The sequence below is a fragment of the Corvus hawaiiensis genome, chromosome 26 (assembly GCF_020740725.1).
Source record: "Corvus hawaiiensis isolate bCorHaw1 chromosome 26, bCorHaw1.pri.cur, whole genome shotgun sequence".
Lineage (NCBI taxonomy): Eukaryota > Metazoa > Chordata > Aves > Passeriformes > Corvidae > Corvus > Corvus hawaiiensis.
Window position 1 is genome coordinate 18,580,739 of NC_063238.1, and position 19,692 is coordinate 18,600,430.

The 19,692-nt window shown below is 37.5% G+C and overlaps 1 protein-coding gene across 1 annotated transcript in view; it reads right to left on the reverse strand.

The window, feature by feature from the left end:
* MMP16 (matrix metallopeptidase 16) overlaps positions 1–19,692 on the reverse strand; it is a 174,632-nt gene that overhangs the window by 37,016 nt on the left and 117,924 nt on the right. Inside the window, exons 5-6 of the mRNA XM_048286375.1 lie at positions 19,327–19,488; positions 16,156–16,373 (exon numbers count right to left, since the gene is read on the reverse strand). Coding sequence (XP_048142332.1) covers positions 16,156–16,373; positions 19,327–19,488 — 380 coding nt within the window. The remainder of the gene's footprint in view (positions 1–16,155; positions 16,374–19,326; positions 19,489–19,692) is intronic.

The window sequence follows — 19,692 nt, forward strand, 5'->3', positions numbered from 1 at the left end:
TTGGCTAACACCAGTAGCTGGAAAACACTAGATCTCACACTATACATGAAACTCAGCAAATTTAGAGACCTCTAACAACACCATGGATTGATCTGGGCCTTTTGTGGATGGTTTCCATGCACTGTATCACCACTATACACTTTCAAAGAGCACTTGGCTCCTCCTGGAAAATCTTCCACATGAGAACTTGTCCACTGTATCTCTTCAGATTACAAGAATGACGCTAACAGACCTCGCACTATGATGCAGCTGGAGATGATATTGCATTTTCTGATCTGTCCCACAATATATATATAAATGGTGACAACTCAGGTAATCAATGTTTTATATTTACCAACCAAACATATAAATTTTTTTAAATAATAACAGAAATAGATAAATAAAACCAATCTCCATTCGGATGGTTTTCTGTATTCCTCACTGAATTGAGCATTTCAATTCATTCTGATTTTGTCCAAATAACTAAACTGACTGAGACACTATAAAATGTTTTGATTGCCACATGGTTATGATTCAATATGAATAAACAAATAGACAGACATAAAAGAAGCAAAATAAAGACCTGTAAAGACATCAAATCTAGGCTTGCAGCCAGGAATCTCTGGAATGTTCAAATTCCCCCTAACACTCTGTAGGTATCAGCACATGTCCATGAAGTACTGCACAAAATGTTTCATCCACATGATGAACATTCAGCCTTTACAGAGCAGTCAAATGTTTATTTCCTCAGTAGTGATTGCACATTGAGACTACAAAACCATGCGTAAATTTTCTTGAACCCAATTCCGTTGCCCCTCCCCACAGGGAGTTAACATAAAAGCAATGAGCTCTGTTAATTCATGGAGCAGTGGTGTGTTCTGCACCATGGAAAGATAAGAAAATTGGGCATTTTTTATTACTAAAAAAAATACAAATTTTCTTGGTTAGAATTGAAAACCTTTCTCCTGGTTCTGAGAAAAAAGTGTTCTGTTGAAGTATTCTATATGTAAACTGTAAATATTCTAACAAAGATGAGTCAAATATATTAAAAAAAATCACCATTTCATTAACATATGCACCTGCCTATGTAATGATATAAACAAGGGATCCTTGATACATCATCTTTAAAATCAGGCAGGTATATAGAAGGGACTAAACAACAAAAAGGGGTGAAAATATGTAGTTGCATTATGATATGAGATGAAGATATTTGCTTTGTAGTAGCTATCCTTTTCTCTTTCTAAATAATAGTGGGAAACACCAAGCTAGAATGTAGACTGGCTCTCTCAGAGGCCTGCATTTATACAGGTTATGTCAACACATCATCATGGTTCTTGGAAATATCATGGGACATGCGACGAACATAATGTTCAAATGAGCTAAATCTCCTTTTGCATGGACCAACACCTACTTCTTAATGTTTCTCTTCCAATTTCTCTTCCCCTTTTGATGCACTCTTCGGGAAACTAGATAACCCATTATTTTCTATGACACTTTGCTAGCTTAAATCTGACAAACATTGTCATTAGATTGCCCCTAATCTATTTGAAAGCTCAGTAACACTAATTGTACAACTGTCTCCATCCCCAAATAATCTTTGATATTATATGTCATACTCTTCATACTCTTCACTTTTCTTCTATCCTTTTGCAACCTCTTTTACCATTTCATTTAAAAAAAAAGATCAATAACTGTGTACTACATTTTTTCCTTTAATGAAATTGTAAAAAAGATTTGAAAACGTGAATTTTTCTAGGAATAGACAGAATATGAGCATAACAGGATTTTCAAGATTATTTTCCCAGCTGCACAGTATTTCCTATCACAAAACTATATTGCCTTTCCAACAATAGCACAGATTTTAGAACAGGAATCTCCTTCCTGGAGAAGACCAAGTGAACCACCTAGGATCCTATAGAAAAATTAAGGATTTTTTTCCACACTTGTTCAGAGTTTATTTTTGCTATCCATCTTGGCCCATGAGAGGAGAATAAAGAATAATGGGGTTTATGTCCTTATATTTTTTCTGTAACTTCACATATAAACCACTGAAAATGGTGCAGGACAGACTTGTCTTTCTCCAAGCAAAACAGACCAACCACTGTGATGAAATCAGAATAATTTTGGGGTTTTTTCTACTTGTCTACCCTTATCACTTTATCACTTCCAATATGATGCTTCACTGTCTACCTGAGTGGTGAGCAGATTATTTTAAAAACTACTACAGATACGTCTGAATCATCACGTTCTCTGTAATGACTCAGGCACTCTCTGAAAATCAAAAAGGCCAGAGTAGAGCTAACTCAACTATCTTTCTTAATTTTTACCCCCAAAATATATGGGGTATTAAATGAGCAGGGAATGGAGGCTATAGGCCTTGATAAACAAAAGTTACAGATAATCCAAGAGAAGGTATGACCTTTTTCACCGAAATTTCTAGATGCAGGCAGCAAAAACACTGAAAGAAGTCAAATGGAGAAATTATGAATAAGCCAAAGCCATGAATACTTATTTCTAGTTTCATTAACCCAGGTAGATATTCCTGGCAAAGCATGAAGATTAGAAAACTCCAAATAGAGTAGAGAAGGATTCACCTGGTAAGAAAATAATGTGCACCTGCATTAATAAGTTTGTGGCTTGTGAACTATGGCATGTCTATGAGATCACTTACCATAATTTTCTGCTAAAGGAAGCTTCTGCGTCTGTTTTCCATGTGGAAATAATATAGAAGTCATTGTCATTCACTCTAGTTGGCCAAAAGCTTTTGAAGATGAGGCAGTAACAAACTATGTCCACCAGGATCATCCAAAATCAACCATCAAAAGTCTATCATTGATATTGCAGGAACACAGAAATTAGTACTCTGAACATTTTTTTCTAGATGTAATAAAAGATTTCATTTACTTTAAGCTGTGACCTTTTTACTAGAAAGATTTGTGGTATTTTATATTTATATTATTTATATGACTTATCACTATATCACCTGTATTTTCATATTTCTGTCACATTCACAAATTCCTATGCAAATATGTTTCTTTCCGTATGCAAATGAATGTCACAGCCCACGGCAGAGAAGCTGGAATAGATCACCTTTGAAAGTCCCTTCCAACCCAAACCATTCTGATTTTATGATTCTATAACTAATAAAAGGAAAACATTTACAAGAAAGTAAGACAAAAAAATAAAACATTTAACGAAGAAATTAAATGTGCAGTAAATGGAACAGTGACATTACAGTTGTAAAGAAAGAGGCATGTCAGTGAGTGAGGACACAACATAAACTGATGGAAACCACAATATACACATCATATACACATCAAGAAATACAACACATGAAATCAGCTGTGTCAGTAACTTTCACATTGACATTTATTATGTCTCTGAAAAACTAAAATATCATGTGCCTCTCTTGAATCTTCATAATTCATGAAACCAAATTTCATGGTTTTGCACACATATGCAATTCAATGTGATCCTATGTGCAGATGCAGTATGTGCTCATCCTACCACTTATCCTGTCTCTCTGCCTTCTCCACACTGCACACTGCATGAAATCTCTGAGATCAGAAGAATTTGGAATACCCTGATGAGTCATGTCAGAACCACGGGTGGAAGCAAGAAAGACTGAGTAATTAAAATATTTCCTCCTGATTGCAGTAGTTTAGGGCAGTTCATACATAAACAAGATACTGAAGCTGTTCTAACCAGGATGAGGTTCTCAAGACAGTATCTCACTCTTTTAATACACTCTTTGTAGGGAAAATGGAAGAGGACCTATCCTGTTCATTTCAGGGTCATACCACCTCTGTCTACATATGCATACTTATAACAAGTAGACACTCAAGGTGAGGCCGTCCCTGTGCAGAGCAGAACGGGACAATCCCCTTCCTAGCCCGGCTGGTGATGCTGTGCCTGATGCCCCCCAGGACACGGGTGGCCCTCCTGGCTGCCAGGGCACTGCTGATCCACATTCAGCTTTCCATCAACCAGGACCCCCAGGTCTCTTTCCATGGTGCTGCTCTCCAGCATCTTGTTCCCAAATCTGTATGTACATCCTGGGTTGCCCTGTCCCAGGTGGAGAATCCTGCACTTTCCCTTGTTGAACTTCATATGGTTGGTGATTACCCAGCCCTCTAATTTTTTCAGGTCTCTGCAGGGCTTCTCCGCCCTCAATGGAGTAATCAGTTCCTCCCAAATTAGTGTCATTCACAAACTTAGTATCCCTTCAAGTTCTGTGTCCAAGTTGTCTGTGAAAGTGTAGAAGAGAACTAGCCCTAAGATGGAGTCATGTGACCCCCACTAGTCACTGGCCACCAGTCTGATGTAACCCCATTTACTATAGTCTCTTTTTGTTGTCCCCCACATTTTCTGGGCAGCTTCAACCCCAAGAGTTCTCACTAGCAGTTCATCAAGTTCTGGCAAGCCATCCTACTACTTATCACTGGCAATTGCTTATCACTGGTTTTGCCACTTTTCCCCTTCCAATCTAGTTTAAAGCTCTGTCAATGAGCCCTGGTAGCTCCTGCGCTAAAGTCCTTTCTCTCCTTTGAAAAATGTGCTCCATATCCTGTAAGTGAGAGTATGAGAGTGATATTGGATTCAAGGTGCTGGAAGATAAGAGGCTAATATATGCTTTTTGACCTCACTTTATTGCTTGTATTCTCTGATATTGTGCTGATGACAAAAATAAAAATCCAGGTACCAAATCTGACTTCGAATGGTATAGGGCAAGGCTAAGTAAATCTCCTCTGTGGTGGACATGGTAGGATTAAGAAAAAGACTGTAGAAGATCCCACAGTAATCAGTGAGTGCACAGTGACATTTCTGGAGTTTCTCAGCTTTGAGGTTGACAGCAGTCGCCAATGAGAAAACCAGCCCATTAAGAGAGAAACATCCAGAAAACAGCAGATAACAATAACATCTGTCATGACAACACAAATATGAAAATGATAGATATTCGACTGTCTTTGCTCACTGTCACTCAGATACAGGGATTAGATCATGAAGAAAGTGAAGGAACTTCTAACAGTGAATACATAATATCATAAACCACATCTGATTACAGATAAGCTGGGAATGTACAATTTAAAGCAGTAAGTGGCTGTGGGTGTTATAAAAGGCTGGCCAGACATCACTCCAACATATCATCAAAGGCTCCACTGTGGTAAGATTGAGGAGAAATGCTGGTGCAGTCTTAGGGAGAAAGGGAAAAGATTGAACTCTGCCATTATTAAGTATAACCTTGACCTAATACAGTCTATTCTCCTTGGTAAAGATATTTTCACTGGACATTGTTGGGGTTTTAGGAGTTCTCCTGGCTTTTTTTCTGTTAAAGGAATTTTCCCCATACATGTTGCTAGGGGGACAAATTGCTGGGTATTTAAGAAAAACAAAAGACCTGCCATTGAGGTGGGGTACATCTGGCTACTCTTTTGTTTCACCTGGGCATGTGGACAGTCAGTTCCCGGTGTTTGGACAGAGAGGGAGGCTGCTTCTTCAGCTGCTTTTCCTTCTGCCAGAGAAACCCCGGGATCCCAAGCCCGCCTTCCCTCCCCCGCTGGGAGCCGTGCCAGGGCCGCTCTGCCCCCGCCACTGCTTCGAGCCTTCGCTGCTCTGTAGCCCCGCTCGCCCTGCCTGCCCAGGCCTCCGGGGGGTTCCCACTGCAGCTCCGCAATTTGGATACATCTCGTCTGCCACCCAGGCTTTGTGCTTGTCCCTGCCAGTCCAGCCTGCCGTTCCCAAGGGTCCGGCCGGACACCGGGACCGGCTGCCCAGGGGTTTGTGAAGCCTTTGTTCCATCCCTTCCCGGGATCCCGGGGCACCGGTGCCGCGTGCTCCCCGAGCTCGCTCCGGAGCGCCCCCTGCAGCCGCGGGGGAACCATCGCACCTGCCCTGCTCACCGGGAGCCGCCAGCGCCCCTGCCGGCTGCGAGCGGAACTGCACCCGAGGGGAAAGGGCCTGACAGCCGAGAAGGCTAGCACTGGGTTTGTGATTGTTCGCTGTTACTGCCAGAGTTATTGCTGTTTTTTTGACTGTATACACATATAGATATATAATAGTAAAGAACTGTTATTCCTATTTCCCACATCTTTGCCTAAGGGCCCCTTGATTTCAAAATTATATTAACTCGGAGGGAAGGGGGGTCGCCATTCCAAGGGAGGCTCCTGCCTTCCTTAGCAGACACCTGTCTTTCAAACCAAGACAGACATATATGCCAAATCATGAATTAAAATTGTCCCTGTGTCATTTTGATTTATTGACAGGAAAAGTATCATAATAAAATTTGATTTTGTATACAAAACAGTTTTTGATTTCATATACTTGGTATTACAAGCTTATCTGTTGTTTCTGTCTTGATTTTACCTAGTATGTATTACTCATAATACATAGTCCCCCGTTACACCAAAGGTAGTTAAAACCAAGTGAAATCATCAGTGTGTTCTAGTCAGTGGAATTTTTTCCCATTACTTTCAAGTGGGCCAAGTTTTCACTCAATAGGCAAGGAAAGCAACACTTAAAAAAATATTCAAGCTATAGCTTATAAAAAAGAAGGAAAGGCAGCATTTAAGTAAATATCTGTTAAAATTTTTTGATATTTTTCAATAGATTGTCAATAGTCTGAATAGTGTTTCACTAAGTTGTTGAAAAAATAAACATAAGACCTCAACTATTTAGTAGTGCAGTGTTTTTCATAGGAAATAGCTAATTCAGAGAAAACAAATGAGATTAGTTTATTTGCATTTAAACCCCTGTCAAATTTTACACTGTGGACCCTCAACCCCTTGAAAGATGAAAAAAAAAAAAGTATCAAAGAAATTAAAAATATACAAATACTGCTAGGATATAAAGCTTTGGCTGTAAATCAAGATTAAGCAAGAATAAGCAAATAATACAACTGCTTGAAAAAGCTTACATTACAAGCCATTCCAATTGTTTTCCAAAATGTTTACCTAAATTAGTTGAAAGGCCACAATTTTATACAACAAGAAATTTTAATTAAGCCTTGCACTTGAAGAGTTTCTGCAATTACTCCCTTTGGTTCCATTAGGATGTAACCTCAATTAAAATGTATTGTTAATACTACAAGATAACACTTGCTGGTGGCACAAAACTGAAGATATTGCCTCCATGTAATTTTAGATTATTCCATGCTGCGAGTTTTTGCAATTATTTTTTGTCAATAATGCTTTTTTCTATTCTCTTGCCAATGAAATATTATTAATCAGTACACCCAAACACTGAGTCTCTGAAAACAGGAAACTTCTACAAAATTAATTACCTTTTGCACCTTAGAATTCTGTTAAAGCTTTTTGTTATTCATTTTTACTGTATAAAAATAACAAGTGAAAAATTAATAGGGTCACAGGATTCTTTGAGTTTAGGAAACAAATATAGTAACTGTGAGGGGAAAAGTCCCCAGGATTTCATCTTTTCACTTTAATTAATTGACATCATTAGTCCTTTCTCAAGTGATAACATCCTTTGAGGTCATTTATTTTCCCCACTGCAATTCTCTGTCTATTGTTGTATTATGCATAGGAAATAAATTTACCACATTAGAGTTTTTTCACGTGCATTTGTTTATCTGTATTTTTAATGTCTTTCTCTTATGCAATAGTGTTATGCAGAGCAGGAATTGTTCAGTATTCCTTACATTTGATAGTATGTAAAATTTGTGATTGAAAACACAATTTTTAATGGTCAAGTAGATTTTAGAACAAGCTCTTGTCATATAGGGAGGAAAAAAAAGTATACTTATTTTCAACAACTAATAAAAATAGCAATTCCAAATGCACAAGTAACATAACATAAGCACACCGTCATTTGTTGGAGGATTATTTTTTTGGAGTGAGAAACAGTAACAATTCTATTTTTTTATTCAATTTACAGGTACTTTCTTAAGAATATATAACAATTTGATGCACTCTATCCTTTTGCATAAAGCTAGTACCAGAGAGCTTCAGATTCTCCCAATCCATTCTATTTTAGAAAATGCTTCTAAAGAATGACTAATTCTTTGAATTGTGGCCAATGGTTTGCAAATATTTAGTATCACATTTTTCAGTATTTATTAGATTAAAACTAAATCAGAAATAAGATTTTGTTTAGATTCACATTTAACTGCCCAAACCTTTTAAAGATTGTCCCAAAACCTGCTGCCACATTTGTATAATAATTCACACAATTCACTCCAGTATTCCTGTTAAATGCAGAGTGTCCAACTCTCTGTGAAAATCTTTGAAGAGTCTGAAGTGCTCCTTTTTATCTGTGAGGACTCTCTGGATTAGGGAGTGCACCTCATGGGTATTAATGGCTCATCATGAGATGGTGAGAGTTTCAAAGAGACAGGACCAAGTCAACCGTTGAATAATGTATTTTAGCTCAGAGCCTGACCCTAGGAAGGAGGATGATTTCCTCTGAAAGCTGATCCAGGGGAAGGAGGCAGCAGAGCATCTGTCTCGCACAGCCAGAAAGGGTGGACACTCCCTCCCCTGCACTTCTCTTGTTAGTGTTTGTGAGCAGCTGCCACACACCCCAGTCTTCTCTTTCTCTGAGCTGGAATGAAGAAGTCACAAAACAGTCTCCTGACCAAATCTCACTAGCTATTGCCTCTGACAATCATATTCCAAAGGAGATGGAGCAAATGCTACTGGGAAATGAGTGTGTAAAACAGTCAAATTTCAGCACATTCACAGAATCACAGAATGGTTGAGGTTGGAAAGGACCTCTAGAGGTTTTAGGGGACTGTGAAGAAATATTTGAAACTTTCTTTGGAGTTAAGTGGGGAAAATAAGTGACAGAAACATTTTGGGAGGCTGTGACTTTTAAGTGATCTGTTAAGTTCTGTTGCTACAAAAAGTCGCAGAAAGCACTTTTTCTTTTCTTATGTTTAAATTGAAATTAAACAAATCATCTGTCTTGCTTTTCTCTCAGGGAAAATAAAATTCAGAAGAATATTAGCTATCAAGTTCAAGGCAATGCCTGAGCAGAGCTGTTAAATCTATCTCATCTTCCTGAAATGTATTGCAATGCAAACTTGTAGTATGGAGGTAGTCAAGCAACAGGTACAATTGTGTCATGCAAAAAGTGGCATGAGAAGAAATAATAATATATTTTGCATCTGAGAGTTTATTTGGGTCAAGATGGTGTGAGCAATTACATATTAATGAGATGGTAACACCCACCATTAGATGAAGCAGTTGTGCGGTGCACTCTCATGGGGTCCACAGTCAAAGACACCAGTGTCTAAGGGATAGTTACCCTTCTGAAAAATCGGAACCACATGTATTGTGCAACTGTTTGGCCTCAGAGGACAAATTGTATCTAATTAAAAGCAAAGCACATATGATAGACATGAGAGGAACTCAGTACCATCTGCTCCACTACTGATTAAATCCTTTTACACTATACTGTTTGCCAATGAAAACATAGGCTTTTGGAAAAAAACCCAGTACTCTCTCTCCTGACAAATCTAAAGCCCTGTTGAAGATACTGAGTCATACATCCTGGTAAGGTTATACTTCTTAATGGGCTACTACATGACTAACAGGAATTTTACTAGGTAGATAGTACAGACTATTAATTAGTTCAAGTTGTTTGTAAGTTTCAACAAGATGTATATCAATTATATTGATACCTTTGTAAATAAAGCCCTTTGTAAATAAAAATAAAGTTAAGATTTTTTTAGAACTTTCTATACATAAAATTTATATATATATACACAGATATGAGCGTAGGTGCTAGATAATGAGTATTGCTATGATTGGGCTGCCATCTTTCAAATCGTGTAATAAAGTCCAAGACAACTTTTTAAAAAGTGATTTTAACTTCAGGATTTTAAACTGAACTATTCTGGTACAATTATTACCCAGGTGACTATATTCTTGTCTCAATTGCTCTGCAGCTGGATGGAATATGCTACCCCCTTCCACACTGTAAGGAACAGACTGCGCTTCCCATTTTAAACCTGTGAAATGTGTTAGCTAAAAACCTTTCCTAGCCTAGAAGCAGATTGAAATGCTGAGGTAGCATTTGGAGAATATTTTTACATCTGTCAGTGAAAATATTCAATTATCAAAAACAGACAAGCTAGGACTTTTTAGCATCCCATCATGTCCCTGCTTTTATCCTTCATGACATCCTACAATTTGGTTTTGTTTCATAAAACATCCATGCTGTACACTTCCAGTTAGTTTGTTCTATTATGATACATTGAAATCTCCACTGAGTTTTTGCTGCTCTTCTCCTTCCTTTTCAACATATAAACTGAATTACCTGAATTAAAGCAGCTTTCCTTCCTGACTAGTTAAAAATTGGCAAATTCCATCAAGTTGTTCTTCCTAACAAAATATAAAAAATAGGGGGGAAGGAGTCTGCTCTCTGCAGACTTAGCTACTTCTGAATTACTGTTCCTAGTCTTTTATAGTTAAGATGTTAAGTGGTTTTCCCTCTCAGATCACGAAGTGTCTACTTCCTCAGAATCCTGTGCTGAACTTTCCCAGTCATCAGTTGACAGCTCAGACACCCACAGCATGACACGACAAAAACCAGCTACACAAACAGACCACAAGAGCTCTGAAAAAGTCTGCTTTCAAATACAGTGAAATCAAGTCTCATACTATAGCTGTTTCTTTGTCTCTGCTTTTATTAGTAGTATTTTCCCTCTGCCTCACAGATTTTTAATTAGATCTACCAGTTACTATTATATAGCCAATGCTAAAATGCTTTAAAAGTTCCTCATGTGTTTACCACATATCAAGAATCAGATTTTTTTTCCTTCTGTGTTTAACAGCATAATCTATATAAATACACAGTTCTAAGAGGGATATTAAATAGAACCTATACAGTTACATATGAAAGAAACTGCAGTCTAAACTAATGCCAAGGAGTAATTACAGCCTAATTGCCTTGGCTTGTTTGGCATGTCATAAATGTTTTTACAATGGTTTTTAGCAGATGAAGAGTCAGAAAACAAATTTCTGCAAGTTGTGGAGAAATTGCTACAGCCTGTTAAGGCCTTCCTAAAACTGGTTCCATATTCTACCGTCCGCAATGTTCAGAAGACATTTCTCTGAGCCATAAATGCTATTTGTCTGCTGGACAAACTTCTTGATCTAATACTTAAATTACATTTCAAAAAACACCCCAGTATATGATAGTAGTTAAAAATGCTGTTCATCAAGGAGTTAACTTTTCCAACATGAATACTAAAATCATTAGCAATTATATAGGATCCATTCATTTGTTTCTCAGGGATCTAGCATTAAACAAAGCACCAGTGCAACCTCTATAAAATATTCTTCTGTGAAACAAGAACCTGTGTCACATTAAAAAAGGATTGTGACTCTAATTTGATGCTTATGAAGGACAAATTCCACATATTTAGTGCTTACTTTCCTAGATGTAGCTTGTTCAAGAAAACAGGATTTTTTTAATCTGTGAGACTGAAAAGAATGTAAAGGAAAAGGATATTGACAGCAGTCACACTGTTTGTTGAAGAAGAGCTAGAGGTAATTTTGTTGCCAAGGAATTGCACAGGACGCAGGCAGAAAGGGGAAGTATATGCTGCAAACTTCTTCACAAATGAATCTTTTCTGCAGACCTTAGACAATGGGGTTCCTTTTCATGATGCACTAGCCCTGGAGGTACTCTAAGGAGACATTAAGAAGAGAGTACTGTTGGATACCACCTATTGCTACACACAATGGCAGAGAGGATTTTCATTAAAGGCAGACACTGTCCTACCACTTTGCATAACTTGCCCAAAAAAGGAAGACCTTTTTTTTTCAACATTTTCAGCCATTTTTCTGTGTCCCAGAGGACTTCTAACTAAACAGAAGGAGAAAAGATTGGAAAAGAGTGCGACAGCAAAGTACTAATTGCAGAGAATAAATACAGAAGCTAAGATATTCAAAGATAAAAACTTGGCACACATGAATTTTGGCATAGAAATTCTTCTGTCCTGATAGTTCCTTACACCAGTTCAAGCATGAATCAAATAACAGAAGTATTTATACTGAAACCAATAATTATAATGTATTGATTTTAACAAACATTTTTGTTGCATAGCATACTGTGTCCCCAAACCTTACAACTGGCAGGGACACTTTAAAGGCATCTAATTTAAAGAATTCTGGAAGAAATCTTCTTGGGACAAAATATTTATATCCCAGATATGTGTATATTTGACATAAAAGAATTATAATTAGTTGAAATCCAATCATTCCTACCAAAAAAGTTGATCTGAAAAATTATAATTTTATTTGGTGATCATTGGTGAATCATTAGTAAGTTTATTGCTTTACTTTTGTGTTTAATATTTATGTAAGATCAAGAACAGTTCCCCTGTTTTTCCTTTCTATAAGCCTACAATTTTTCTCAAGTGTTTTTAGGATTGTTACTTTGTCAAAGTGATGGCAAAACAATAAAAAGGGATGGATAAGTGTAAATAGCATATTCTCTTTAAGTTTACTGCTATTCAGTATGCCAGATAGTCTTAAAACCACAGACAAAGCTCATTAATTTGACTGAACATAGAAATTGTTTCTAATATTCTGATGCTCTTAAGTATACCTAATAGCTCAACAGCCAAGAGAAAACAATCTTGAAATTAATACTGTTTGTCATCTACTATGAAAATCCACAGTGTATCTCAACATAGATTTCATGCTTCGGTTTTATGCTTAAATTAGAATTTAATTATTCAAAAGTGCTCAAATTCTTCAACTCTGTGGCTAAGTTCCCAAGCAACTTCAAGGATTATTTAAACAAATTGAGCTCCTGATTTTGAGAGTTTCCCATGAGGAAAAATGTGGCTATTTTCAATTTGAAATTGGTACATGGCATACATTCCATTCAGGAGGCAGTAAAATCTGCCACTACACAATAATTACAGACCTCTGGTTAAAGACAAAGAAAGAAAAGGATTTAATTTGATTAGCCTCCAACTTTATTCATTTAACTCAACTGGGAACTACCCAGCAATAATTCTTCCAATGAAGGTCATAATTCTTCTTTAATTGTTTCCACCCGGCACAGTACCGTCATCAATCCCCTGTTCTCTACCTTTCTGTACTTGGCTCTCAACCCCATCACTCATACCTTCCCAGTCTTCCCTTGCACTACCATTAAGGGGCAAGGGAAAAGAGGTTGGTTGTGGAGGCTGGTGGGGGAAAAGAGGTTTGGGTTGTGGAGGCTGGTGGGCCTGTGATACAAGGGACAAAGAGAGTCCAATGGTGGGACAGCCCCTAGTGCCAAAGATCCTCCCCAGGTTGGGGTGAAAAAAAGGGCTTTCCCCCAGGATGCTCTGTTCTGTTATGTTAATGTACTCCAGTTCTGCTCCCCCAGTTGGCCCGTTGGCCTCCCTGCCCCTTCCTGCCTTATATGTTCTTGCCCTAGAAGGTTCTCCACTCCCTGTTCCCCCATTGGCCCTTGCCCCATCACCACTCCCTCAGAGTTTTCCCATTGGCTCCCATACCCCAGTCCCACCTTTGTACTGCCCCCGTGCCCTCAGATCACTGGCCTCTGATGCTCACTCTGCTCCCATATATAAACCTGGGCCCTCCTGTGTTCTTTGTCTTTGTCCGTGGACCCCTTCATGCATGTGGCTGCATTAAACTCCTCCCGTGGAACTCCATACGAAGACCCTTCCTGGCTCTTTGTCGTTGACCCATTTTCTGGAGCTATCCATGTGTGTGTGCGTGTACACGTGTGTGAGTGTGTGGTGGTCCTGCTGAGCGGCTTCGCCTTGGAGACGCTTTTAGGAAGGTCGCGGCACCTCACTGTCCAGCATAGCAAACCTGCCACGACATTGGGTTATTTTTGTTGTGACAGACCACAGAACCTCCAGCTTGGTTTCCTCCACTGCTGGATGCTTTCCCTGTGTTCAGTCCCTATTTCTGTTTACACCTCCTAAGAATTAATTCCTGCCCTTTTTCTGCTACATGCAGACATGCTGAGCTTTGCCTTACAACCTGTCCCACGCCCCAGGATTCTGCAAGTTGACTTTTCTAATTTTTCCCCTTTTCTGCTCCTTTTATAGTCTTCCCTCTACATCACCCCCTGCTCCCCCCAAAAAATCTCAGTTAATAAAAATCCTTTAGCAGACAAAAATCTTCATTAGCAAATTAATGCACAAACAGGAGAGTTAAGGCTCACTAAGTCAAGCATTCAAAGACACTCATTCTACAAAGTCAAAATCTCTACACTTAGGCAAAATCCATTGCTTAGCACGCTAACCCAAGGCAAGCCTTGTTATGTTCCCAGGCAACCTGAGGGGAAAATGAAAACTGTGTGACCCTAAAGAAATAAGCCTCAACAAAGGTGACCTCTTCCTTCCTTCCTAACACACTGCTTTTATGATTGCAGTGACTTCATTTGGAGAATCAGACTCTATACATGAAATCTGTAAGGGTTCTGTTACAGGTCGTTTTTCTCTGAGACTTTTATCGTATTTCCTCATTGGAACAATCATGAAAGGAATTTTAATTTTGGAACATAAATGCAGTCTGCAGAGTAGCAAGCATACACACTTTACAGTAAATATATGGTGTTAAGGCACTAAGCAGTAAACGTTTTTGAAGAAAACTTAATTTGTTTTCAATCAGAACAGATAAGAGTGATTATTAATGGTGGTGAATATATTTATACAGGAACACAGACTTGCCTAGACAGGAAATTTTATATTAGTGGAACAACATTTCTAAGTTTATTGATTTATGTCTAAACTAAATGAGAGTATGTTCTATTGCTCTTGAGGTAGATGACATGAGATTGAAGTACGTATTTTAATATCCTGTTTAATGTCAAGTTAGAAAATTAGGTTCTTCTTCAACCTTTGCGTTTTAGTCATAAAAGACTGATGGTTCAGGACCTCCCAGTGTTTGACCATATACCATCTATTCAAACAGAATGGGCTGACAGCCCCAGGCTGCAAAAATCCTTAGCTGTTTTTGGGAAAAATATTTCCTGTCCATTGGATTGTGAAGGTAGCTCAATAATTTTGAATGAATTCATGTAAAGCTATTTGTACATGTTTTTTTAGATATGCTAAAGAAAGTGAAAGCCTGGGTAGAATTGCTAATAAGATTTATCTGGTAAGATAGGTTATATAAAAAGAAAACACATAAGGGAGAAATGGGTCCTATCAGAAAGAACAACAAAATTGAACAGGAAACTTCATGTTTTGGGACAAATATATTGCCTTTCCCTTGCATTTACACTATTGCTGAAGAGAAAACACTTATCTATTCACATGAAAGGCCCTTCTTCTCCACCCGTAATACTGAAGATAAAAAGGATCCTATCATACATTTACAAAACAAAGATCTCACACTTCCTATTGCTTAAGCAAATTTGATACACTATCACTTCAAAAAAACCGATAATCCTGTTGCTTGTTTCTGAAATTTTTGCACATTACCTGTCAGCATATTGGTTTAAGAGACTGAGCAATAGTGATTCTGTAATTTTTCTTCAACATTCAATGCCTTCTGAAAGCTATACTGCTGATCATCCTCCTAAAGTTATCTTTGATGTCCATGAGTCTTAGCAAAGTGCTTCTATTAAAAGACTGCCTTTCAGTTCAGTTTGTTTATTTCAACTTGTTTTATATTGTGCCAAGACATATATACACCACATTTTCAGCTCAGAGCAAGATGAATGGAAATAAACAATGACACATTTGCAGTAAGAATTCTGTAGCAAAGACCTTTAGTGAGATATTGTGGTTTCAATGCAACCACAACAAAATGACAAACTTCCTTTGTAAATGACAGATCTAATTGTAAAGTTAAAATTATAGATCCATTAAAAAAAAAAAGAACAAGTGCTGAAGACACAGTATCTACTGTATGTTGGCATGCGGCTGTATTCCCTACAAAAGCATCCCTATTATTCATTGATTTACACATCTTTCCATAACATGCAGCATTTATTTACCCTTACATTTTGAAGCATTACAGTTTCTGCTGACGTGTATTTTCCTAAAATAGAACATCGCAGCAGTCCCCTGCTAGATGTTTAAGCCATGTGTATGTTTATTTTTAAATTTTTTTCTTGAACTTTCTAACTGTGGGGAGGCTGGGAATGTAGAGTCATGATGAATGAGAGTTTGCTTTATAAAAAAGGGGAAATGTAGACATTTGATGTAACACTGAAAAATTCACAGGCTCCTACCTTGAAAACAAACATTTCCCGGCGAAGAATAGCCAGAGTGTTGAAGTTCCCATCACAGATGTTAGGCTTGGCTCCGGGATAGGAAGGTTTGTCACCGGTGGGTGGCCGGGGAGGTTTAGGTTGCCTGTCATTCTTTCGCGGGTCTGCTGGAGGGACTGAACGATGTGGGGGCACTGTTGGCAGAGGTCTTGTTGGTGGTGGTATCCTGTCAGGTGGACCTTTAAAAATACAGCAGCAGGATGTAATACAAAAACCCACAAAAGGAAACATACATAACAAAAACCAGCTGTAAGCTGTACAAACCCAACAGTGAAAGGGGAATGAAAAAGTGACCTAACATACCTTTCTGATGTCATGAAATCATTGAATCATAGAATCACAGAATATGCTGAGTCGGAAGGGACCCTTTAGAATCACTGAGTCCAGCTCTTGGCCCTGTCCAGGACACCCCAAGAGTCACACCATGTGACTGACAGCACTATCCATACACTTCTTGAACTCAGTCAGGCTGGTGCTGTGACCACTTCCCTGGGGAGCCTGTTCCAGTTACCGACCAGGCACTGGTTATAAAGGGTATAAAGAATGACTACCAAAACCAAGGAAAATAATTACTTTTCATTATCCAGAATCTTCCTTATTGGAACAACATTCCAGTAAAACCTTCAAAGGATGCTTAGGCCACCATCATTTCAGATGAGAAGTAATTCAAAGCACATTATTTAGCAACTTAGTAAGAGCTCTTACAACAGAATCATTGTTTCTTGTACAAATAAATGAAAAAAAATCTTGTTCCTTATAGGATCATCATCAATTAATAGATTTTCAACCTATATCTTTAATCTATACTCACCAATTCACACATGCATGTATGTACCATACCCGCTATTTCCAACCGACCAAATTTTTAGATCAAGTAATGTCACATTCATTAGAGACAGGACATTCCCAGCTTTTTCCAATGTCCCTTGCTGTGTACAGGAGCTCCTAAAACTGGACTTCAAATCCTGGGCATCCTACACACACTACACCACTCCTCTTCCGTAATTCACATATGTTCTTCAAGTGAAAAACTAAAACTCTGTAGAGCAGTCTTAAAACATTTTTTTTCTCTTTCAAATATATTATCTGTCACAATATACAGAGTTTGATGAAATGACTATCCCACTCATAATATCTCTACCTGAAATTCATCAGGCCATCCCAGATAGATACTGATCATAACCCTAATCACATACTGAATGACTTGAAATGAGTATACTGAAAATGCCTTCCCGTCTCTACACATATTAGTAACATTTATTTTTCATGGACAAAAAGACAAGGAGCTTCACTTGGATCCATAAGATTTCTGGAAACAAGATGAATGTTTTAATTTTTGCTCATTCTATTTAGGCCTCTCTTCGAATCACTTAAATAGATAATACATGTTGACTTTAAAAAATAAATACCATTTGCATGACCAGATTCAGAAACACTGTTGAATAGTAAGAAAACTCTAAAACTGCACAAATGGCATTCAAATTTCTGAGAATTTTACAAAAAAACCACATACTTTATAAAGAACAAGATGGATTATGTAAGGAAATCTTAAACTTGCCAAATGGTTGTCATGCAATTTATTAAGGCATTTATTTCATTCACAATTTTAAGACTTGTGACATTTATAATTTACAGTTAATAACAGTATTTCAAGGAATACTGCAGACCAAAGTAATTATTTTAATAGGTGTGACATTTTTATTGAGGCATATGATTCCAGATCACATCTTGATTTTAAAGGGAGCAAAGGAATCAGTTTGCAGTAGCTTATGTTGGAAAGTTTTTAACCCCAAATCAAAGTTTTTTTATGCCATTTGGTGGTGATGTCAGATATTACTTCCCAGGGGTAACACATTTCTCCTAATGTATAGCCCACAGCTGTTTGAGCTTAGCAGCTAGTTTTCAGCAAAGTATTCTTGTCTAGCCCTTAAGTCTAGACTACCAGCTCATGAGGTCATGAGAAACAACCTTCCTTCCAGCTAATCACACAGGAAAAAAACCCAACCAAACAAAACTTGATCAGCCAATCATTTTGAAATTGCTATTTATGCTTTATGAAAATATATATCTGTTCTTGTTAATATGATACTTTAAAATTCTTGTTACTATTACACCATGGAGGCTGCAGATGTCTAGTTAGCAATACAGTAATTCTACATGATCATAGTTGTCCTTTCTGGTAGTAAAGATAAAGAAGGAAGGGCCCTCACAATATTCAATATAAACATGACAAATTTTACACGGGAAAAATTGGGAGTATAAAATTTAATCCAATGCAAATTTAATTAAAGAATATTAAGCAATGCAATTCCAAATTATATGCACTGGATACAAAGCGTTAACACAGAGATACCACAGATTTTTCAATTCTTAAAATAAAGTATATTTAAAAAAAAAAAATAGAAGACTATTTAAAACCAAAAACAAAAACAAAATTATGTCTTTGGAAATTTAAGGGATAGTAATATGGGAGTTAGTGTTACATTCAACCCATAATCACAATTATGTTATTGTTTTGAATTTTTAAAAAAAATTCAATTGCCTTGTTAAATGCAGAACAAATTTGTACCATGTGTATTTTATATCAGGCCATAAAAAACATAAATTAACATATTTTAAAGAAGTAGGCCCTTCTTTACCCTCTGTAGGGGCTGGTGATAACATTATTTTGAGATCAATTTGTTATATTTTTCATAAGAAAGGGTGCTTTTGGGACCTCAGATTTTGAGGGAAATTTTCTGTATTATAACTGGTAAACTGAGAAGCAATCAATTCATCCAGTTACATGAGCTTGGACACCTGTGTAAATAATCTCATTGTAGTTAAAGGCCTGCATTTCTTAATATTTTCATAGTTTGGAATCCTTTTGCACATGTTTTCTTTATGGATTTTTAAAACATTTAAAATTACTATTCCAGGCAAGTGAAGATTTTGAATATAAGTTGAGAAGAGTGAGAAACGAAGTAAGAGTGTCCTCAAAATCTTTGGATGTTTTACTCACATAGAGCCTGTGGCATAACAACTGGTGAAGCCCACACTAATGAACTCTTTCGGAGAGGTGATATGGACAGGAGGACTTCAAAGGTATTCTAAACTGAAAAGCTTGCATTGTCTGATGAGAACATGACATACCGTATATCTTCTGGATGCCCTGTAAATCATCATTAGGTAGTTTGAAGTTGTCAGTTTCCATATATTGGTAAAATGGAGCCATGATTGCAGTGGGATCATTAGAGTGCTCCAAGCCCAGAGCATGTCCAAGTTCATGCACTGCAACTAGAAAGAGATCGTTTCCTGTGAAGAGAAGAAAAGGAAAGAAGACTTTTGAATCCACAAACATATTAACAAAAATAACACACATGGAGGTCTCTGCACTTGCAAGATGTTTTCACTGCATTTGAATTTCACAAGGTAATGTGTAGTAATTAATGGATCATCAAGGATACCAAGGATAATGTGGCAGAAAAGGCAGTTTTCTCTTTTTTTTTCCAACAAGGA